A 23,358-nucleotide genomic window follows, 5' to 3' on the forward strand; every position below is an offset into this window, starting at 1 on the left:
AAAAGTTTAAGCAACATATGTAACCTAGAACAATGTTTTTAGTTGCTCCTTTAAAAAAGGACTTTCAGATTACATTGTAAACTCCTTGAATTGACGAATCGAACTGAGCTCGTGTTTACAGTTCGAAATATTTTGTTTGACATTTCAATCTGGTCACCCGAAACCATTTGTTTACCTGTCACAACTGTCAAAGAGTTGGATGGAAATTTGGTTTACGTTTCGTGGTGCTAAAATTACATCACATTGTCCCACCGGTTGAAGCAAATGTTACCGTGCCCGCCATCGCAGTGCAGCGCTGAAAACGGTGCCGAGCGTAAACATTTCAACATCCTAAATTATTAATCCATTTGTGGCAACAATGCCTACAGCAGAACCACTACCGAACCACCACCAGAATGGCAAAGAACCGGCGGCACCTTGTCGAACGTGTATGGATTTTAAATCATGGTCGAAACAGCAACGTAAATCGCTTAGTACAAGTACCGGAGCCAGCAGCGTTGCAAAAGCTTCCTCCGATTCTGATGTAGCGCATCGGAAAACGGACAGCACCGACGATCGGAGCAGTGGATCGCCACCGAACTGCCCGCTCGATAAGGAACAGCTCGGACGATACACCTGGGGGTTACTACATACGGTTGCTGCTTACTATCCAACGGTTCCCACCGAAACGGATGAACGGAATGTGCGAACGTTTTTCACGTCCTTCTCAAAGCTCTATCCATGCGAATACTGTGCGAAGGATTTCCAGCTAGAGTAAGACACCGCCCAAATGTACAAGTCATCAGATGATTAAATAGATTAATTGTATTTGCAGGTTGAAGGAGATGCCACCGGAAACAAAGTCCCAACACGCCCTATCCCAGTGGCTCTGCCGGATACACAATCGAGTGAACGTGAAACTGGGCAAACCCGAGTTCGACTGCACGAAGGTGAACGAACGATGGCGAGATGGTTGGTTGGACGGGTCCTGTGATTGAAACGTTTCGGCGCTCGGATGTCGATTTGAAAAAAAAAAAAACACACACACACAAATGTATTGTTCTTTTGTATGATAACACGTTCATATGTTTTAGATTATATTTCTCTTAAGCTTCTATCAATCGCACGGTATCATTTTCCACCACGAAGCCAGTCTTGGTTATTTTCTTCTGAAACTTTTTCTCGAACTTACCATCGACTTCTTCGCCAGTCGCTTGTTGGTAGCGTTTCATAACCTTCTTCTTTAACTTGGACAGCTTCATTTCGTTGTTTTGTGTAGTGAGAAGTGTGCGAATTACTTCGCCCAAGTTGAATTTTTCCCCACCGCCGTTTTGTTCCTGTTGTACCGCGTTGGCATCACCAACATTAGTCTCGTTCCCCGGTGATGCTTCTCCATTCTCGTTACCATTTTGTGAAGAATCTTTCGTTTTGCGCTTTTTCTGCTTGCTTGGAAGTTGTTCTTCCTCTTCGTGTCCATTTTCGGCAGTGTCTTTCGTCTTTCGCTTTTTCTGCTTAGTGGGTTGCGGTTCTTTTTCTTCGGAACTGTTTTCTGGTGCATTCTTTGATTTCTTTTGCTTTTTCTCTATAGGAGCTTCATCGTTATCGAAACTTGGTTTCGTTTCCTTCTTTTGTTTTACCGGTGCATCTTCTTTCTCCATCTCCTTTTGCATTACACCGTTGTTCTTGGAATCAGACGTACCATTCTGCGATGGTAAGCTTGGCTTCGCTTCCTGACCGTTTGTTTGGGCCGGCGTTTGCTGACCACTTTGAGCTTCCTGTGAGATGAGGTTCCAAGCCATTTCTACATCACGCCTGCTTGTTCCTCGGTTCGAGTTTAGAAAGAAGTTTATAAATGGTTTCTGTTTGCGCGGTATGTTATCGTTCCGCTTAATGATTTCAAACACGTTCATAACACCCCGAGACAGACCATTGTGCTTTTCCGGTATTGACCGTACCTTACTGATCCAGTCTTCCTGTTTCTTGACACCCTTGGTTACGGCGTGTACATATCCTGCGGGGGCATATTTCTGCGCTTCACTGATGCATGCAGTGTGTGCATCGTACGCTTGGCCCAAGAAATCTTTCTGGCAGTCCATGCACGATACGTTAATTTGATGATTGCATCGATAGCTATGATTAACTACAACCTGCTTTTTTAGTGATTCTCCACAGTAATTACAGATGAAGAACACCATTTTTTACGGCAATTGTTTTCTTTTGTCACGCGTTTCTTTAGTTTTTCTCGTCGCAATGTTCACAAACAGGCAAATTTGGTGCACGAAGCGCACGTGTAGTGAATGTTTTCGTATGTTTATGAGCCGATTGGCATTTCTGTCCAACGAAATGTCATTTTGACATATCTCGTCAAAACCGGCATGAAGCCGTGGTCGAACATAGCAAAAGTGTTCAAAGTAAATTGAGCAATTTTTGCCACAAAAAAAACCTAAACAAAATGGTCGTGCAAAGTGGAAGCATCAATTATCATATAGTGAGGCAAAAGGATAACGATCCTCTGCATACTGCGTGCTGAATTAAGCTGATGTATTATTGGCTGCTAATCCAATTTGGCGCCAGTTTGGAATCATATTCAGTGCAATTAGTTCAGTTGATCGGTTCGGAATCATTGTTTGTGAATCGGAAGTTCCTTGTTTGTGCTGTTGACCAGTTCCAGTTGATGTACCAGTTAGAACTTTTGAAACCGCAATAAAAAGGTATGCTATTTATTTTTATATTTCCATTATGACGGCCGAGGGCCGTATGATTCATAATCACCTGAAAACCAATCAGGATTAGGCAACAGGACTATCCCATGCTAACAAAATATTCTTTAGAAGGTCAATATCATCGTAAAACGATTAAATATGATCAATCATACCTTAACAGGGTGAGATCATGTAAAGGACGTCCATACAATAGCAGACAGTGCACAAGGAAGCACACTCTACTAAGGCAAAGTCACACACAACATGGTCTCATGGTGTATTTTTCCGCTGTATTGTTACAAGACACCCCAGATTATGGGGTGCAGATAACGGAAATAGTATCGGATACGTGGGCATTTTCATGCCAATGACACCGGTTGGCTGAGGCGCTAACGTAATAAGCTTGATCGTCAGCGTTTTTAGTGCATTCACGCTACAAACGCGTACCGGTAAGGAAAGATCAAACAAAACATTATAATCGTTGTTGTCCTTCCTTTTCCTTGCATAGGCTACAACGGCCGGTGAGTGCACAATCTCCAATGCGTGTGCGTTGGAAATCCACAAGTTCACTACCACCGTGCGGATTGTGCGACAAATTGATGCCCAAAGACACGCTGTCACGGCACGATAAGCATGAACAAAGTGTCTAATGAACGGATTCGTCACGGCTCGATACGTTGCCGTCGTCAAACAAATTGCAACGCACAGTATCAAAGCTGTGTTTCCTTCAATGTCTGCCATTGCCCTTCATGGAGGTACGCACCTTTCTGAGGCGACGAGTTGGGTAGAAGAATCGTTTCATGAAAGTGCTATGACATCTTCCTTTCTTCGATTGTCAGCCATGTGTAGCAGCAGCGCGCCCACTGGAACTGTTACTTTTTGTTTGCTATTTACTCTCCATCTTTCTCACTAGTGGCCACTTGTTTCCACATTGGAAGATGAATGGTCCCAGCTCGATGATCTTACTAACCTTTAACCACTCCCGTCACTTTGACCAAACAATGGTCATTCCGACGGTTAAACCTACACACGGCTCCATTGAAAGGTGTAGAAGGATCCCACTGCGTTGCGTGCCAATCGAGTGGACGTTCCAAGAGGATCGCTTGATGATCAGTTGTCCATCCGCCCTGCGGCTGCTAAACGTTTTATTCACGATCCGGACGATCCGGTCATGTGGACTACATCTTCGATCCCCATACCTCTGGGTGATTAGATTGCATAATACGAAAAATAGGAAGATGTAAGCTGAACACAACAAAACAACTCACACGGAGGTTTTTCAAACGGATCCTAAGAAAAATGATACCATGTGGCCGACATGTCCCGATACACAGAAATGGCCGTTTCTACCGGTTTTGCAAAAGAAAATTAACGAAAAATATGCTCATTAGGCTCGGGTTAGGTTAGGTCATCCGGTTAGGGGTTAGTTGGGAAGTTTGAAAGGTATCGAAACGATCAACCTACATACTCAAACTATCCAACTACTATCTCTCCAGTAACACCACACCAGCCCCTTGCAGAGATTAAAGCATCAAAGATCGACATCGGCAGACAGAGGTGGATTGTTTATTTACCATTATTTTCTTTCTTGCTGCGACTCTCCTTTCGTTTTCATCTCAGTGTTATACCTGCCGAGATGATTACGAACATTAGGAATGTTACATCTGGTATACGCGAACAAAGATCGAGGGTGAATCAGTTTTTCGAGAGCACACGTGGTTTTGTCTACGGGAAGATGAAAACACAAAAAAAAACCGCAAAGGGATTGTTTCATAACGAACAAATTATGTACGGGAAGATCGTTTTTGACAGGGCATGCAAGTAGTGGCACACTGTCACATCTTCAAGACGACCAGGAAGGCGATGCGATCGTCGTGATCACACCACGCGTAAAACCTCAGCGCGATCGTGATAATTGAAAAGAGGCACACTGCCGAAAAGGTTGTCCGTTTAGCTTTGCAGTGTATCCGGAAGGAGTAGAGTAAACGAATTTACCCGAGGCTTTCTTTTTCCAGCAGCAAGAAGTTAGACATCTTATTTGAAGTGGATGCTGAGGAGCAACACAACAAAAAAACCAGATCACTAAGGATATTGAATAAAACATGGATCTTTTTGTTTGGAGTGTCAAAGCTAATACTGTGCGTTTATCGACCGGATGGTCACAGGAACATCATTTTTTGTCTTCGTTTCTATACTATTAAACTTGTAAATCAAGCGAGATTCAAAGAAATCTCTCCACGCCATCCGTACCGTTTGGAAGAACGCGCAGCAGTTACTACTCCACTGCAAAAGGCGCGGGCTTGTCTTTTAACATACATTTACATATTTCCATACCAATTTTTGTTGTCCCGGTCTCCCGTCATCCGTTCACCCTCTTGCCGCCCGTGCCCACCGAAGAGGTTCACATTTTTGTGTAAATTAATAACGATTATCGGGACAACGGTGTACACACGACATTTTTTTTTCAAAACGAAGAAAAGCGATTTGTTTGACCTCGATGCTGCTGGTGCTGCGTGAATTGTTTGCCTGTTTGCCTTTCGCTTTCTTTGCCTCGCCGTTTGACATTTGTTGACCGTTCCGCGCGGAACAGGTGTTTCTCGGTGCGCGGCCATTTTCCTGTCCGTTCTCGAAGCCAACCGATCCCGATCGATCCTCCGTCGTTCTGTGACAAATGTGTTTTCGGGCGGTATTTTTGCTTGCTGTTCGGAAGATCGGCAGTGGTTTTTCTTTTGTATGTGTGCGTTTTCATGGTTGTTTAGTAAATTCCATCCTCCTTTGAGATCTAGTCGAGTGTTGTTGGGTCCGCGTGAAAGTGAAATGAAACCGGTTCTAGTGCGTATTTTTTGGGGGCTAAGCTAAGGAAAGCCCGCGTGTGGAGAGAGGTGTAGTACCTGCGAATGTGCTCCAAAACTCTGGCGAACTTTGTGTGCGTTTTGGAGGGTGAGTTTGGGGGGAGTGTGTAGTGTTTTCCCCTGTGGTGTGGAGATATGTTTTACCCCTGCTGTCCCGCTCCCATTTCGGTGCAGTGGACCGAAAAATCGAACTAATGACATGTGTAAAATTATGTAAAACAGCCGAATATTTTCCACTCACATGCGGTAAGTTTTGCTCGCAGCCTGCAAGCAAAGAGGGGGGGCAAATTTGTTTCCGTTTTTGTCTTTGTTTTTCCTTGGCGTTTTGGCGTTTCTTTCGGAAGCCGGTCAGTTCCTGCCGTGGGTTTCTAACACATTGTTGACCACAGCTAACGAGCTGCAGGTCTTTTTTTTTCACTCCAATTTCCTATACGCCTTTCACGGGGTTCGGGTTTGTTTTGTGAAGTGCTGGGTGAGGTTCGGTATACCGACACGATCGTTCCCCGGTCCCGGTTTTGTTGCGATGACCGTTTCGGAAGTTTGTCTCATCCGGGTGGTGTCTTCGTGCTGTCTCTCCCTACCTCAACCATGTGTTGTCTAACTTAATCATACCACATTAATGCCGACCACCCGAAATACACCACCCCCCGCGTATGAAGGGAGAGAAAGCGAAATGATCTGCCGAGTAGGTGCGCCCTACTGAAGGGATCGTCCCCCTTTGGCGGTCACCATTTTGCTGCCACCTGGTTCAGGTGTGATAAAACACGGCCACGGAACTAAGGCGGAACTAGCGGACTGTCACTTGGAGCTGTTGGACCGTCCATCTCCTCCGTGGTAGACGATGGGTTTTGTGTGAGTTTTACATAACCAGCCCAGTCTGTTTTTGTTTTTTTCGATCAATGGATCAGTTTCGATGATGGGTGCTTTCTTTCTTAACTTGATGCAATGCAACGACAATTTCTTTGTTGAACAGTAGTCAATTAATAATTATTCAATTTCAGTATTTTTCGGAAACTACAGAGTAGCGAGTTCTGGAATTAATCATACAAAAGTTTGAATTTTTAACAATTCATAGTCCATGTCCATCATTCATTACAATTTTTTTGGTACAGCAAACTCATGTAAAAGTATAAAGAAAGTAACTTTTATATAAGAACATTCGCTTGTTTAATCTGTTCGTCTAAGTCCTAATGTTCCTCGTCGGTAATTGACAACGTCCTTCAGTTCTTCGTTCTACTCGATCTACGCTATGTTTTACTCGAAGTTGTTCCTCGGAATTCGTCGACTAACAATATCTTGATGAGGCCTAAGTTAATACTTACTTATCGTATTCTTCAACAAATAGATACTATTGAGTTGTTAATCAGGCAATTGGGATTCTAAGTTATCGAAAGTCAGAGCAGCTATTGTAATCATCATCATCAATATAAATGGATAAACCAAAGATCATTTGATAAGAGAATATAATCTAAACTGATATGAAGCAGATGAATAGATTCTGATGAACCAATTCGTTCACTTGATGGAAATTTAATAGGTTCAGTTGTCCTAAAGTATTGGGATTTATTTAGCATTTTGATGTATAATGGACGATTGTAGGAATCCGTCTACTCAAGGCATAATTGGAGTATTCATCTACTTAAGGCGACATTTGAGTATTCGTGTACTTTAATTCAAGTGCTTAATCTGTCACCAGTTTATTGCTACTATTGCTTGGTGATAAATGTTTGTATATGTTTGTCTATGGAAGATTTGTTCTGTTCGTCGACAGTCATGATCATTCGGAGAATATCGTGGTCTTGGTCACGATCGCGAAATTGGTCCTTTGGAGGAGACATTATTACAAAACTGTCGAAACGAAATAAGTGCTGAGCTTTTTAACACAAAATGTTTATCACTCTGATCGCTATATATTTATTCTCGTTCTATTTACTTATTTTTCAAGAGATCGTAATAATAGATTGAAGGTCTCGAACACTAATCAAATATTTCATTATTACTACTACCCCAATAAGATCTCGATCGCGTCCCTGCGAAAAGGAAATTGAGATTAAGCAAGCAAAAATTATCAAATTTTGCCTCGCATCGTAACGTGAAGCGATGATGTTAAAGTACTTTTTGCATTAGCACAGGTGTGCCCCTTAAGTGCCCTTTGCACAAACCAATTTTCCTGTTGAACTATTTTGAACCCCCGTGCAGTCACACATAATGAAGGGGTGTATTAGTGTTTTGGGCTTATTTAAATCATTAAGTAATTGCGAACACCAGGGCGCGTACATTAATCGTGCAATTATGCTGCTTGATTGAGTGAAGCCGTTTTGATGTTTATCGAACCATTGAATCTTCGATCGCTCAAGGGCTGTATGGCAAGTTATCGGTGGACAATCGATGTACTTCAGTGAAGTGTCTTGGGATGTAATACCCAGCACGGTAACACACAAACGTGAAGGAATAATGCTTTAATGAATTACGCCTCACACGTACCAATGATATATAATTGAGCCACTTCTTTGGTGTGCAGTTTTGCAAAAACTCGCCATAATCCATTAACCGCTTGATAAGTGCAATATGTGTGAAAAACGTTCTTCCACTTTTTTTTGCAAAACAGCAATAAATGCACTCAATGTTTCAACTGGTTAACTTCGGCCCATTGCCGAAAAGTACCTTATGGGTTTCCGCAATAAAAATTTCCAGACTCATCTTTTGTTGTTTGTTCGTATTTTTCCACGTCAAGGTCTTTCCCCTTCCTTCCATAGGTGTTCAAATGGACAATATTGTCTGACGGCATCGAAACCGAAAACAAAAGAAGCGATACGCAATAACAGCAGCAGATGCACACGCGTGTGAGCGGAATTTGGTGGCCGGATTTGAAAATTGTCTTCATTTTTGGTGCCGCAGCCGCATGAAGAATGAAGCTTCTTATACCGCTGGTAGCTTAATTAGAGCGATTGCGATCGTGGCCACACGAATTCGATACGCATTCTCGTTCATTAGCCTCGGTGGCGGTGCGCGTTTTGATGGTACGGTGGTTTCGGGCCACATTCGTGACACGATCACGCGGTTCATGCGCGTGCTGTTGACCATCACCGTTGCTTAGTGAGGCAAGCCAAAACCGTACCCCAAAACCTTCCTGCGATCGATGACCGATCGTTACTGTGATTTGCGTTCGCATTCGGTTGTGAAGCAGCATGACGACCTTTCTTCCTTGGGAAGCGCGATTGGCAAAAGTGTGGCTCTTGCTGCAGCAGCATCACAACTGCAACCGATTCCGAACCGGACAGAGGCTGTTGGAAGTTGTACGGGTAGGTTGGTTTCCCTTTAACCGCCGTGCCACATTTGACCCCCCCGGTCCGGTCTCCGGTATGTTGGCATTGGACTTTAAATGCAACATGTATGCGCCTGTCTGTTTGCAGATGGCGAATATCGACACTCGTTGGCCACTTTGCTTCAACACTGCAACTGGTTGGTGATGATGCGTGTAATATACGGTTATGGGTCTTTTGGGAGGAGGAAAATAGCTGCTGCATATTGAAAGGTTTGATTGTTTCCCTTCCAGTGGCAAGCGTGGTAAGAGCTTGTTGTGCGTGTTTGGCGCAACACGCAGCTGCTGGTGTTGCGATTGTCAATTGATTAAATTATTGCTTGTAATGGCAGAATTGATTGACTGTGTTAATGTTTTGGCATATTTTAGGTGTATTTTAAATCGATACTTGCAACTCTGAAAATAATATTTGTTATGACTAGTTAGAGAATGGGAAGAATTGGAACGGATCGGGAAAATCGTCCTATTATATTCTACAGGATTTTTGAATCTCCTTGAACGCTTTGTTCCTTCAGGATCCTCCAGATCGCTTTGTTTCCAATATTCCTAAAGAGATTATTCCCTAGTACTCATCTCTTTCGCTAGATTTGACGATTGTGTTACCACGGTGGCAACCGACTCTTGTCACCCGATTTATATATAAATGCAGACAATCGCGTATTTTAGCAAATTACTTTATTTAAGCGGCGCTAAAAAATCACGTCGACATCTCGGGTTCCTTGGGTAGAGTGCCAGTTGCCGGTCGAGTCCTTTCCATCAAGGCCACTCGGTCATTCCCCCTTGGAATCGGGAATCCTCGTTTTCGTACCGATCGTGATCTCTCCTTTATCAACAGATGGAGATCCATGAAGTCACACTCCAATTACTTCATGTGCAACTCCACATGTGCAAAATTTGTTACCGATTCAATCTGAAACGCCCGCAAAAGTGTTGAAAAATGCCGAGAAGCAGCTCAATATTGTTCGACATCCAAAGGTGTATCTATGCTTAACCGATGTCATTTTTGACAAGTGATTTCTAGAGGTTCTATGCAAATTTATGAAGAATACTTTTTGATTTAATGCTCGATTTCAGAAGAGAAGGCACTATGTAATATCTTATAATATTTACCGTGCATTTTGAAGCTTCATTTTATCTTAATTAAGCGTTACGTTTAGTTACTAATTGCATAACGCAAGAAAATGCGTTATCTTGTTTGAATGTTTCGCAATGGTCCAGACTGAAAAGCGTTAAGCTCGTTGAGAATCGTTGACCCTTTTTGACCTCAAACTAGCAGTAACTTACGTATCGATGTAACCGCACGCACCGGTGTAACGTATGATTAGCTGTATTGAAGTTGGTGTCCGAGTATTCGCTCGGAGATCCCTTTTCACGATCATTACCGGGTTAGCTGAAGGCAATTTCGCCACACACTTAAGCACGGCAAAGCTCTCGGCCATAGGGCCAAACAGTGGCAAATGAACGGCACCGGCACTGTTTACTGTGAAGAGCACTGAAGAGTAGCTGATCAGACATCGTTTGTGAGTTTGTTGCGAAGTACCGCCACACTGTACCATTCTAATTTTTTATTCCACCGGTGTCAAACGAGCTCTTCCACCGGCGAGTGAATGGCGTACGCGCGAGCGTGAGCATGTGGGGTTAAGTTAAGCAATGTCTAGCCGTGTTTCGTGTGCCCATTAGTGGTAAGTTGGTACTTCCAATTCTCGGTGGATCCGTAGTGTTCTGGTATTGTTTTGCTCTTCTCGATCCCGGCTGCATGCCACAACTGCAATGCAGGATACGATGACTTCAAACCGCTAGATCTGACCTTGGTCGTCCGTGATCTGTTCAGTGACGGTACTGTTGGACATGCGAGTCATATGTCGAGAACCTCCGAGGTAGAGTGAGTTCATCGGAGTCTTTTCTTCCGCTACAATTTCGGTTAAACTTTGACTTATGAACTTCTTTTCTTGTAGATGGGTGCAATGTTTGAAGGATTGGAGGTAGGAGAATGGACAGCTTTGACATCTGGTCGCTCTAGCGTGCAAGCAGATCCAATCGGAAGCACTCATTTAGGTAATGATGCCAAGTTGCGTAATACATTATACTATCTCCAGCGTGGGACGTTTCTGCTACGCTTCATCTTAAAGAATTATACCGTCTTGTTCGAGATCTATTAATCAGAGCAAGGTCACACTTCTACTCTACTCGGTCGGATGAATGTTGTTGGTGGTTTAATTTCGAGGCGCTATACATTACACCATCGTTGTCGCCTTCGCTGCAACAAACTTCGAGAGTGAGAACGAAAAAGAAGCGACTGCGCACCATCCTTTCTCTCGACGTGGTACCCTTTTTGTACGGGCCAAATACTGCTTATTAATCATAGCACGGTTTGGAACCGATGCCCGGTACCGTTTCGGTCGGTAATTATCCTTCGTCACATGGCAGGGTAAGCCTCAGTTCGTTGTGTGTCCAAGCAATCAAGAACTGAGGTTCGAACCATTTTTTTTTCTGCTCTGACGATGGCCTATTGCCAATTTCGTGGAAGGAAAGGTGAGCCACACACTGCCCGTAAATAGGAGGTAGATGAAATTCATCGCACATCGGATATCGTTTGCCCAACAATGCCGATGCGTGCCGAATCGCGTGTCATAATTGGGCCTCGCCACGGTTCGAATACAAATTAAATTAAAAATGTAGAATATGGGCAACAGCGCGTAACCTTCTGCATGGATGCGAATTCTGGCCTGAAATTGCAAACATTGTTGTTTGAATTGGCTATAAATTGGTGCTGCCCGTAAATCGCGCATGGAAATTGAGACGAAAATAAGGCATAATAGTTCATGGAGGATCACCGATGTGGAAAGATGGCTCAGTTTAAGATTGTGTTTATTAAATACGACACATTACGCAATAGAAAAAATTGTGGTTGTTACAAACGGTATAGATTTCAACGTGTGATTACCATTGCAATTAGAATAATCATCGTTTCAGTAGGAATGTTCTGAATTCAAAGAATTGCAACCGAATTCGAAGATCTCCTGCGATCGCATACTACGTGCACTATAGCTACTTTGTTCATCCTCTATTAATCCGGTTGCCCTAGTTTAATCAAACCAATTCAAACAACTCTCCACCATGGTGGTGCAATTGTTTTGCGTTCAAAGTAGCTCGCCTCGCCTTTTAACGCACACTATTTAATGTGTGGCATGGGGAAACCATCAATATTCCATGATGCCGATCAATCAAAATTGGGTTTTCGGTACCGCGTTTCGGTGCGATAGTGCCCATAGTGTGAATGATTAATATTTGCACGGCGTTTGGTGCACCGCTGCGGCGCTTAAAAGCTTCAACTGACCCGAATAACCTGTTAAATATTAGTTCAACTTTTGATCTCGTTCCTGGTCCGTTTGCTCCAAAGCCGATCGAAAGTGATCGTTTTGGACGGCTTTTTTGTTTCCTTTGGGGCGGAATGAGTTAACCTACTAAACCAGGAAGTGTTTTGCGTTGATGGCATAATTATATTAATGCACAAATAGACATGACCTATAAACATTTGAAAGGATGTCTTTTTTAAATTAAATATTAAATTAAAAATAGTGTAGCTGTTTGGAACTACTTATGAGAGTTTGTTCAACGCCGTAAGAACTACAACAACACGTGCTACCATCGTTTTTACATTATGCAATCCAATAAGACGCATCGTAAAATCTAAAGTACATTTACCAACCGAGCAATAGACTTCCCCCCTCATCATCATCATCATCAACAACATCATCCACGTCGTCGTCATCATTACTTAGGAAAATTGTGCCGGCACACGTTAGTGTGGTTAGGGAAATCTAACCGAACACACCACCAGCTCCATCCAGAGACCACCAATAAATCTCGTGCAGAGCGTGTGCCCCAAACCCATTTGTCACACCGTGTGGAACGGGTGGTTCGTCTTCGTACGGCGCGCGTTTGAATCGCGTGCGAATCGCTGGTACAGGGAGAATGTTTTATGGGTACAATTAAAACCACAGTGGCAAAGCCCTGCCAAAGTGGTTGCCTGTTTGTGCTGTGAACGACTGTGTTACCATGGCTACCCATCTTCTTCGACCAAGAGCGGCAGCTAGTGTGAAAACCTGTAACTAGGCGACAGACGCGTCTGGGGTTGCTGTTTTGCTTCATACCATTTATTTTCCCTGCACAATGGGGGCACCGGGTAGTAGATGCAGCTTCTCGGACAGATGACAAAACATGATGCAATGACGTCCACTTGCAGATGGCGTCTGTACTGTGCACGCGGGAAGGAAACTCTGCTGCACGGTTGGTTCCCGAATCGAATGGATTTGACAACCAGCTGATGGGTTGCGCATGCACTATTTACTGCGCGCCGTACCAACCGCAAACGATCACTTTCATCACGTGCTGTCAGTGACAAAAAACAAGATGATGGTAAGGGCGTACGCTCGCTCCCTAACTGTGACGGGGGCCAAGTTGCTATAGGGCAGTGCGCTTATCGGTTTCCAATGCCGTAATATACCATTCTGCACTCGCGATCAGTCCTATCGACGGTGACTGATGACACCGTTGAATGTGAGTTGCGCACCTCATTACACAACAGCCGCCACTTCTTCGGTTAGACACCGAAAACACCTTTTCCTTTTCCCGAAAAAAGAAGAAGCATACAACAACAGATTTAAAAAAACCCTTCGTCGGGAGTTCGTCGCTTCCCCCCAACGATGGTAACGAAGTCATTTGTTCGCTTTCATTCATTGGCCTTCTTTGGAGCTACTCAATCAGCACGGTCTCGTACCGGTCAACGGTTGCTAAAACTTCGCTTGATTGATTGTAGTCTCCCGCACGCACGGATGGTTAGTCGGTGTCGATTAGTCGGAAGCATTAGGTGTCGCTACCACCATCACTTTCGTAGATGGGTCTCGACCAAAGCGCCGATGAATTCTTCTAATGATGATGGTGACTTTCGTTGTCATCTTGGTGGACCGGCAAACCGTCGGTATGGGTGATCATGTTTTACGTTACCGTGATCATACCACCATTCTGCTGGTTTGTCTCACAATAATCTTTTCATCATTTGATTGGCCATTTAACATTTTTTCCTCGTCCCGTTTAGCTCGACGCTTTGACCGGGAAAGAGTGAAAGAGAAATTTCGGTCGGTGTCAAAACGGTGTCTTCCCTTCGAATCCGTAGACCGGAGGGGGGGAGTTTATGGCCGGATGTTTACGCACTTATTCGCTTGCTTTTTTGTTTTCGGCACATCCAGCTTTGCGTGGTTTTGTTTGCGATTAATTTTACGCATGTTACTACCTGCTGCGATATGCTAATTATGGCCTTAAAATTGATAGTGATACCTGATTGAGTGATGAGAGGATGGTTTTGCATGATAAGGTGAAATTTGTGTTTAGTGTACCGGAAAGTTTTTGACCTTTTATAATATTTGTGTTCCCAGTGTGTTGCTGCGTTTGAATTAATTCTTCTCTTTTGTTTAACGACCCCAATGCCTTGCTTAACGACTTCCTTTTGACACTTTTTTATTTTAACATATCCATTTAAAAATGGACTGATTTAAGCGACATACGATTTACGTGGTACCTGGTGGCGAGTCCAACTATGTTTCATCTTTTATTGCTATTCTATAGTGCAGAGATAAAATATTATCTTTTAATTTGTATCGGCCGAAACAAAAAAAAAAAACAGTTGAGTAATTGCGCTCAAAGGCTGTTATTGGTGACTCCACTTTCAAACGAACAAGTTTTACATCGTGAGACCCTGTGTATCCTCCGGATATAATATATGACATTGATTATATCGGCATAATCTTAAAATAAAGATCATGAGAGTAAAGTAACCTCATCGTTTCTTCGGACAGGTAGCAGCAACTGGCTAAATAATAATGAAGAAAATCTTGGTCAAAGTGGATATTGTTCTGCGAATATGTCCGGAATCACTCCCAAATCCCCAAATTTTACCGATGAAGAAATTCTTTCGGACGAAGCGCATCGTCGGGGTCTTAATGTATGACGGTATATACACCGTGTTCCATGGAAGAAGGTCCTTTGGTGGTTCGTTTTAAAAAGGAAAATAATTCTTACTTCAGGATTTGTGGTGATTTGGGCTATTCACTGCAAAGTGTCTATCAGTAATTATCCTCCAGAAAGTTGATATTCGTATTTTGAGTCTAAAATAGCTTGTCAGTTGATCGCATACGAAAATGATGACGATGATGATGATTATTATTATTATTATTTATTTTAGTTTAGTCCGCTTCACAGCTTCACAAACATAACTTATAACTAAGCGCCTTATTTAAAAACTAACATAGAGGCAAAGATAAGATAAGTACTTACTAAGAATAAAGGTCTAGACTAGAAAGTAATTTAAATTAAGGTTACTAAGGAAAGGGAAAGGAGGGATGAAGGTGTCAAAGAGAGGATAGGAGACGAGCACGATAGAAAGAAAGAGATCGGTGAAACTCAAACAGGTGATAGGAGGAGTTAAACAAATGCATTGCTCGCAACAGAGGGTTGTTGCGGCCAACAGGAGTTCGCAATATAGGGGTATTTAAAAGAGGGCGAGAACGGAGGGAGCGGGAGGGAGTGTACAAAGGTATTGCAGACAAAAGATCAGGTGCATCCGTGCAATCCAGGAGAGCAGCGATAAGGGAGGATTGCGCTACAGAACGGCGTGCCTCTAAAGTTTCAAGGTCTGAATCACGGCACCTTGACCCATAACTGGGAAGGACAGAAGAAAGTGCCTCAGAGCGTTTGCGGAAGACGAATCTGGTGAAAGACCTCTGTGCCCGCTCGGTGCGGTTGATGTGGATTCTAGCTGTCGGAGACCAGATCACTGAACAATACTCCAGCTTCGACCTGACCAGCGAACAGAAGAGCACCCGGATACACGCGGAATCATTGAAGTCGCGGGCAATGCGTTTCAAGAGGCCGAGAGTTCGACGAGCCGAGCTTACGACCTCGTTGATGTGATGGCGAAAAGTGAGTCCACAGTCAAACGCCTAGGTCCTTAATTAAAGAGACTCTAGACACGGGATAATTGGCAAGGGAATAGGAAAATACTACAGGGTTGCGGGAACGAGTAAATGAAATAACATTACATTTATCAGTACATAAAGTAAGAAGATTACGATCACACCAAGAAGAGAAACGATCGAATATTGATTGGAGGGACATACAGTCATCAGAGGAAGCGATAGGCAAGAAAGTTTTTAGGTCATCGGCATAACAAAGGAAACAGTCGTCGGGTAAGACATCACAAACATCGTTGATGAACAGGACAAATAGTAAAGGGCTGAGAGCACTTCCTTGTGGAACACCAGCACTGGAGATTAAGGAAGTGTAATTTTTTAAGGTTTTTTTTATGATCATTGATCGGGTCTTTGCTTAGGTACTGGCTTATGTAAAGCTTTTTATTTCATAATCGTTGGCACGCTCTATTTAAAGGTTTATTGAACTTATCGTTTGATCCATATGGCATTCTCTCTTCTTATCCAAGTCTATTTTTATTTAAACAGGATATATACTTGATTGAGATCGCAATGTGATTAATAATTCCTAAATGTTTAATGCACGGCAATCAAACCTCAATATGTTTAGTGATTCTTCTGATACCTGTATCTGAGTACTTCGGGTTTTAATTCGCCGTTTAGACAATTCAGTCGCCTTGTTAACGTTATGTTAACTTTATGCTTGAATATATTAAAATTTTAGTAATACTAACACGGATATGGACCATATCCGCGTTAGAGCACCTGGAGCTACTAAAAGACATAAACTCAATATCTTTTCGTCCATAAAATCCCAGTTTTTGGAATGCAAACTATGCAATAATCGTAAAATATAAGTACAACATTCCGATCTTCTTGGCCTCCTACAGGAAACATCGCCTCCCACGCACCAACGTGCCAGCGGTGGGAGATGGTCGATAAATGGCTAAACTCTCTATACCTGACCCTGCCCATCCTGTAACGCATGTTTTATAAATTTAACTAGGAAATGCGACATTTCCAGCGGACGACGAGATCGAAAGGTTCCGCTCCGCCGTGATTAATGTTATAGAGCTAATATTGATTTATGATTACACCCATGGCCGCAGCAGCCCCTGCCATATCCGATCCATCTCTCGTTCCCACTCAGTTCCGTTCGATGCGGAGTACAATCCAATCCAATCCCGGTGCAGTGTGTTGAGTTTTAGTTTCATTTTTAGTCATCGTTTCAATACTCCATGGTGACATACCGTTACGAAGCAACGTGAACACTCGGAAGTGCGGCGACGGTTCGACGGACCGGAGGAAGGAACCACAAATGGCGCTCTCCGGCCAAAGGGCAGGAAGCGGTACGCAGAAGTCACAGCAAAAAATGCATAATTGATTAACCATTATGTGAGACGGGCGGATTTTTGGAACCGCTCCTCTGTTGACAGTTTAGGGAAACCTCGACGGGGGAAACACGAACCGGGCGCCAACGAGGGGAAGAAACAGGTTAGAAAGGTTCCTCTGGTTTTTACCGCCTTGTTTTCGATGGTAGGAAATTGTTTTGTCCCTCGTAGTTATTTCTTCGTTTGTACCTTGGTTGGCAGCATTTGGGAAGGAAATTGAAGATGCTGTTGAAGCGTTTTGTTAAACGATTGTTGAAAAAGAAAAAGACCAGATACACCCGTGTTATTCAGCGAGCTTTACGCTTATACTTGTTAAGATACTTGTCTGCTGCTTAAGGGCTGTTTAAGCGTACCGAGTGAGGTACGGTACGGTAAGGAACAGTATGCATATTTGTGAATGTCGGTCGTACATTATGACGCGTTGTCCTCCGAATTTCACGCTTAGTTCTTCTCGCATCTCTCACCTGTAATGTAATTTAAAAGCATGTCAATCATGCATTAGACTCCATTTCCATCACTATTACCTTCACTTTTCCTTTGCTGTGCGGTAGTGTTTTAACACACTGTACTGTACTGTCCCGCCCGGAACCTGACGGATGATTGATTTGAGCGATTTGATTTGCAATCAGTTCCACTTTCAGAGCCCGTGCCCGGGAGTGTGTGAGTGTCTGGCCAGCGGGATTCCTCCCTATCTGCTGGAATGCTAAAGAGATGATTGCATAATTGTGGGAAAAAAACGCTTACGAAGGTCCGGGAAGATCCGGGCAGGATGTCGCTAAAGCAATACCACCGGTGTCTCGCAGATTTTTCCGGATAGTGGTTTGTGCTTGCAAGGGCTTAAAACGTTGAAAAATAGCTACACTAAACGATCGTGCACCTGTTTCTGTGTTGATGGTGGATGAATGGAAATCGATGGTTCGGCGAGGATGGTCATCATCGTGTTCGTCGTCAGCGTCGGCACACGGGATGATAAAATATTGGCAAGCCAAACGGGGATGAAAACTTCCCACAGCAGCTGCATTCCATCCAGCTAATGGATTGGATTTGTGCTGTGGAAGATGATGATCAAATATTTAAACAGCCGGACGCGGTCAGGTTCCTTCTCGGGGGTTTTTTTTTTCTACCAGCTTTCCGAACTGGCCGCAAACTGGCGTTGTTGTTTAATCGATTTCAACTTTCTCTAGCTGACGGTGCGGTGAGTTTCGGTCAAAACAAAATGATTCTCCTATCGGGTCTGCAGACCTTCGGTCGATTTGCTTCCGCGCTCGTTAGCCTCTGTTTTTGGTTTTTGCGCATCATCCAGATTTGTTGTCCGCTTTGTATGAAATTATTGGGAATTTGTCTAATTTTCTAACGCATTAGTGCTTCAATGACAAAAAATTATTTTATATGTTATTGTTGTACCTTCAACGGAATCAAACGGTATCAAAGTCAATTGTACACCCAAATTCATTTGAATAATTTAATTTAATATTTCATTTTTTAATAAAATTATTAATTTTTGACCGATTTTTGGTAAATGGGGAAATTGTTGAATTGGAAATTTGTTTCTAAATATCGTTAACGAAAATAACTTCGGGTGAACAAAACACACTGCATTGCTTACATGCATACATGTCATCTTTATCACAAGGAATAGATCCCCCTATCTGTTTCGTTTACCCTCATGAGTCGTCGATTTCCCGACGAACCAAAGTGCCTTGTTGGAAAGTTTCCACTCGTTACGCTAACGCTAGCCTCCAAAAAAGCGTCTCTCCAACTCAACCGTGGCTCTCCCATGTCTTCCGTTTATGCTAAGACAAGTTTAATTTTGTCAAGTATGTATATCATCTTCAGCGGATGCGCCTAGACGAAAGAACTAAGCGCATACGCTCTGCTCTGGTGCATAAGACAAAAATCGGAAAGCGAAAATGATGAAAAAGCGGGTTAAGGATGGTTGACGCAGCCCCACCGTCAAGCGATGAATGTAAGATCTTATCCGTAAACTACCATCTCGGACCACTCGGACCCACTTAGTAGCCCCGTGGAGTGGACGCGCAACGGTGGGAGAGCAGTCATCTTTTGATAGGGCCAACCTGTGTCTGGGTTTGATGATAGTCTTCTTCAATGGATCGATTTCTGGGGAAAATTTCTGGGAGGGAAATTTTTACTCCGAATCGATGGCGAGGCTGACGTGTGGCTTCGGAAAGGCAACCGAGAAGAAATGGCTTTTTAGTTGTACTTCGATTAGGTATGATTATGAAAGCGTACCGTTTTGTCGTGGTAAGATGCTTTTTTTTTCCTCTAATTCGATCTCTAGACGTTGCGAAGAGCCGAAATCAAAAAGCGGAAAATCGATATTGGAAAGGTGCTTTTAGGTAGTGGCCGGTTAGGGGCCTGATAGCGAAGGAAGGAAGGAATTCGATGAATGGAATTCGGAACGGTACGCCGTACCGATCGCACGATCGGGTGAGGTCGATCGTGAAAAGTATTCAAAATTTAGGCCCTCTAATAAGAGCCGGTTGCATTGAAATGCAATTGATGCCTTCTAAATGAATGAGATAGTAATGTCTAATTTTACATAATTTCATTGATTTACGTAACTCAATGGAACAGCCCCGGTGGAAATAACATATTAACAATAAACAGGGGAATTTATTTTTTATAAGGAACTTTGTATCTGCTGGATAAATCTAGTTCGACATATATAATATTTTCTCCCTTTAGGGGATAGACTAAAAATGAACATTGCGTTAAACGGATCTCTTCGTTTATCAGGAGCATCCGGGCAAACGGTGAAGAAATAAATAGATAAGATGAACATTGTTCTGTGAAAGTGTCCATCTTATCCATCGATCTTATCCCACGTCCTCCATCGATAAGCTAAACATCATTGACTCCAGCTGCACGTTCCAGACGAAACTGCTTGTGTGGTTGACAACCGACGAAATGGAAAAAAAATCATCACGACTTAGTTTCATTTGGTAAATTTGAGATGTGGATCTTCATGTAAAGAAACCACTGAAGGAGAATGGCTGTTTATAGATAAACATTTCGCCGAAGAATTCCAACCCACTGCCTGACCCTCAGATACACCCATTAGAGCTTTAATAACGAAACCTCAAACGGAAGGTCTCTTCCAATAATTTCGAACCCCAAAACGGAGGAACAGTTGATTACCAAGGTCTTGAAAAAGCTTAGCTAAAAGCTAACATTTATGTTTTCTGGTAACCTTTTCTCAGGTGTCGACCTTTTTCTGGCCTTTTTGAAGACTTTTTAAACATAAGACTGTAGTAAACTTTATAGCATTATCTTTGTAATGTATTTTTCATCGCCTTTTCAAAATCAAGCTCATTTTCTAATGCTTGCGTTCCATGATTATTCTGTGCTGTTAATTCCAATAAATATCAAAACATAATCCAGCTCTTCGAAATCATTTAGAATGTCCATTAATTTGGTGTAATCCCCAATAAAAACGCTTTAACCGCGTGGCAGTTCCAGTGTTAATAGACCCATTACTACAATCCTTTCTATAAAGAATTATTTCTGAGATCAATTCTTAGTCTACGAGGGAATAGACTCATTTTAAAACATAATTATTCGTAATAAGTTAATTCATATTCATGTCCAAAAATACGCAACATAAAATGGCATGTTTAGTCATCATAACGCTCCTTATCATAAACAAACAAATTAGAAATCATACATAATTCATTCATCTTGTGAAGCGTGAAACTTATCATCTACCAATTTTCCCATCATCAAGCTTATAATATTTCCTTCAGAGCCTACTGTTGGTGTTAAATGTGTTAAACATGCTTACATCATTTACATCACTAACAAAATCAAATTGCTCACCGGTGACTAACGATCACTACCGCCACATTAGCCGCTACCATGCATCCTGGAATTCGTCGTGCCCATCGTACCGTGGAACCATGGTGGTAAATAATATTGAATTAGAAGTGTCGATACCATCGCGCCACCCATTAGGCGAAATAATAGTGCAGCTCTCCACCCAGTGCACGAACTGTAAAATTGATGAGTTTAAAAAAAATAATGCCCAAACAAGGGGGGCTTTTTTTGCTGCTGGGGGACAGAGGAGCAATATATCCGCTGGACAGTGATCATGAGGATCATGAGGGTGTATCGGTTGAAACCTTTTTGACACAATTTTTGTTTTTCGCGCAGTTTTTATCCGTTAAGATGTTAGATAAAGCTGAACGGTTATGATAGGTGTTGCAGGGTGGATAATTGGTGGATTTAAGACTTTCGATACCCCGGTAGCTGGAAAACTAAACAGTGAAAACTGCCTGCCTTTTGCGAATAGAGTAATTAAAGTGCAAATACGTAGCATTAAATATATGTGATGAAATTAAATTAATTCGAGTGCATCTTAAATTGTGCCAACTTAAACTTGAGACATATTGGAATTTTCGTTTACATCCTGGTTTAGAGTGGGATATCCACCTCGATTATTTAATTGTATACGCATTTTTAATGCATATCTCCGCCGTTGGTGATGGTGGTGTTGTATGCATTGAAAATTGGCATAAAAACCTTCCGTCAGACCGATGGACGGACGGTCGGCCTGTCATCATTGTGGATCTGTTTTGGGTTTTTCTTCCGAGTCGCCGCCGTGCCCTTATAAATAATTCAAAAGAGCGTGACAGTGGCAAGATAAAGCACATCACAGGCCGTGTGTGCACCGGAACAGACGCCGTCACAGTGACGGTAGTGTTTTAATTTTCGCACACGAAAAATCGGACCACTTTGCCCTGTGTTCCTGCGTATCATATCGCTTTTCTTTGATCTTTGCGACTGATTGACTTGTCTGGGTTTTGTTTTGCTGATTTTGTTTGCGGCTTTGTTTTTTTTGCGACGCGGAAAATCACCGCACTCTTGTGGTTAGGTAAGTGAAGTAGGGAGAATGAATTTTATTGACCACACGTGAATTGTGCACCACATTGCGCAATTTGGCGGAGAGATCTAGCTTAACATAACCCTGCTCTTAGCACGTAGCGGAGTGAAATGGAAATTTGAAGATAACATCTAATTTAAACCCTGATCGACCATGTTGTTGAGTTACGATCGTGTAAAACTGACGAAAGAATAAAGAATGTGAAGTGCCCGTTTTTTTTTGGCGAGCATAACAAGCTTGACAGTCCTGTTTTCGGACAAAGGAAAGCTTTGGCTGGAATGAATGTTTAATTGAGACGCTTTGTTCACCTCCAGATTGAAAGGGAAGGCCATTTCGACGTAATCACCTCGTAACACCAAGCCCAAACTGGCTCGGAAAAAGGAACTCCCTCGTATGCGTCGCAGGAAGTAGAAAATAATTTGGCACTGTTTTGTGCACTCGTTAAAAGCTCCATAAAACTAAGTCACCGTGAGTCAACCCCGACGGCGAATGGCCAACTTGGAGGAAGTAGAGTGATCAGTTGTGGAGAGTGATCATGGTGTCCGTGTGCTTTTGTTTATTTTTAGGGTAAATCTGAAGAAAATAGAGAAAGGTGATGTATGTTGTTAAGGTGCGGCCCGTTTTATATTTCCGATCCGTTACCCAATACCTTCAGCTATAAGGCGGCTAGTACGATGGCCGATGTGAGAGATTGTGTGGAGTTTTGTTCAATACCGAAAGCCCCCCATGCACTATGATGCTGATTAACGGTTGCGATGAAAGGGAGAGTGATATTTTTTCTCATTAATTTTAAAAATATCAAACAGAAAGAAAAGTCATTCAGCAAGAGCATTGGATTTTATTAGATTTGGAAAATTGTACGAAAATGAAAAGAAAATGAACTTGGAAATGCTAATGTACGGCGAAGAAAAATAAAACCTCAAAGAGAATATGGGATTTTGTAAGAATGGGATTAGGAGTAGAAGAAATGGAAATCAACTTGCTTCACTTGTATTTTTGCAAATAATAAAAAATGTTGAATAAATAAATAAAAAAAATACCAAGATCAAATGGACATGAAATATAGCAAAGCACAAGTAACTTTAAAATATGTATTTTGAACCATTTTTACACATCTAGTGAGTGCTACCATGGAATTATCAGGATCTCGATATAAAATTTCATACATTCAGATTTTTTTATAAAGACTTTTTGTTTTTATTTGTCATAATGCTTACATTGACTTG

The 23,358-nt window shown here is 42.5% G+C and overlaps 2 protein-coding genes across 2 annotated transcripts; one reads left to right on the top strand and one right to left on the bottom strand.

Annotated features, from left to right (window-relative positions):
• Window positions 1-200: 200 nt before the first annotated feature.
• LOC128302257 (FAD-linked sulfhydryl oxidase ALR) lies at window positions 201-1,094 on the top strand. The gene is made up of 2 exons (XM_053039040.1): window positions 201-753; window positions 815-1,094. The coding sequence occupies exons 1-2, from the start codon at window positions 359-361 to the stop codon at window positions 975-977; spliced, it is 558 nt and encodes a 185-aa protein (XP_052895000.1). The 5' UTR covers window positions 201-358; the 3' UTR covers window positions 978-1,094.
• LOC128302256 (cell growth-regulating nucleolar protein) lies at window positions 1,043-2,277 on the bottom strand. The gene has a single exon (XM_053039039.1). It carries the CDS (start codon window positions 2,172-2,174, stop codon window positions 1,086-1,088), a length of 1,089 nt encoding a protein of 362 aa, XP_052894999.1. The 5' UTR covers window positions 2,175-2,277; the 3' UTR covers window positions 1,043-1,085.
• Between the last annotated feature and the right edge of the window lie 21,081 nt (window positions 2,278-23,358).

The sequence above is a fragment of the Anopheles moucheti genome, chromosome 3 (assembly GCF_943734755.1).
Source record: "Anopheles moucheti chromosome 3, idAnoMoucSN_F20_07, whole genome shotgun sequence".
Classification (NCBI taxonomy): Eukaryota; Metazoa; Arthropoda; class Insecta; order Diptera; family Culicidae; genus Anopheles; species Anopheles moucheti.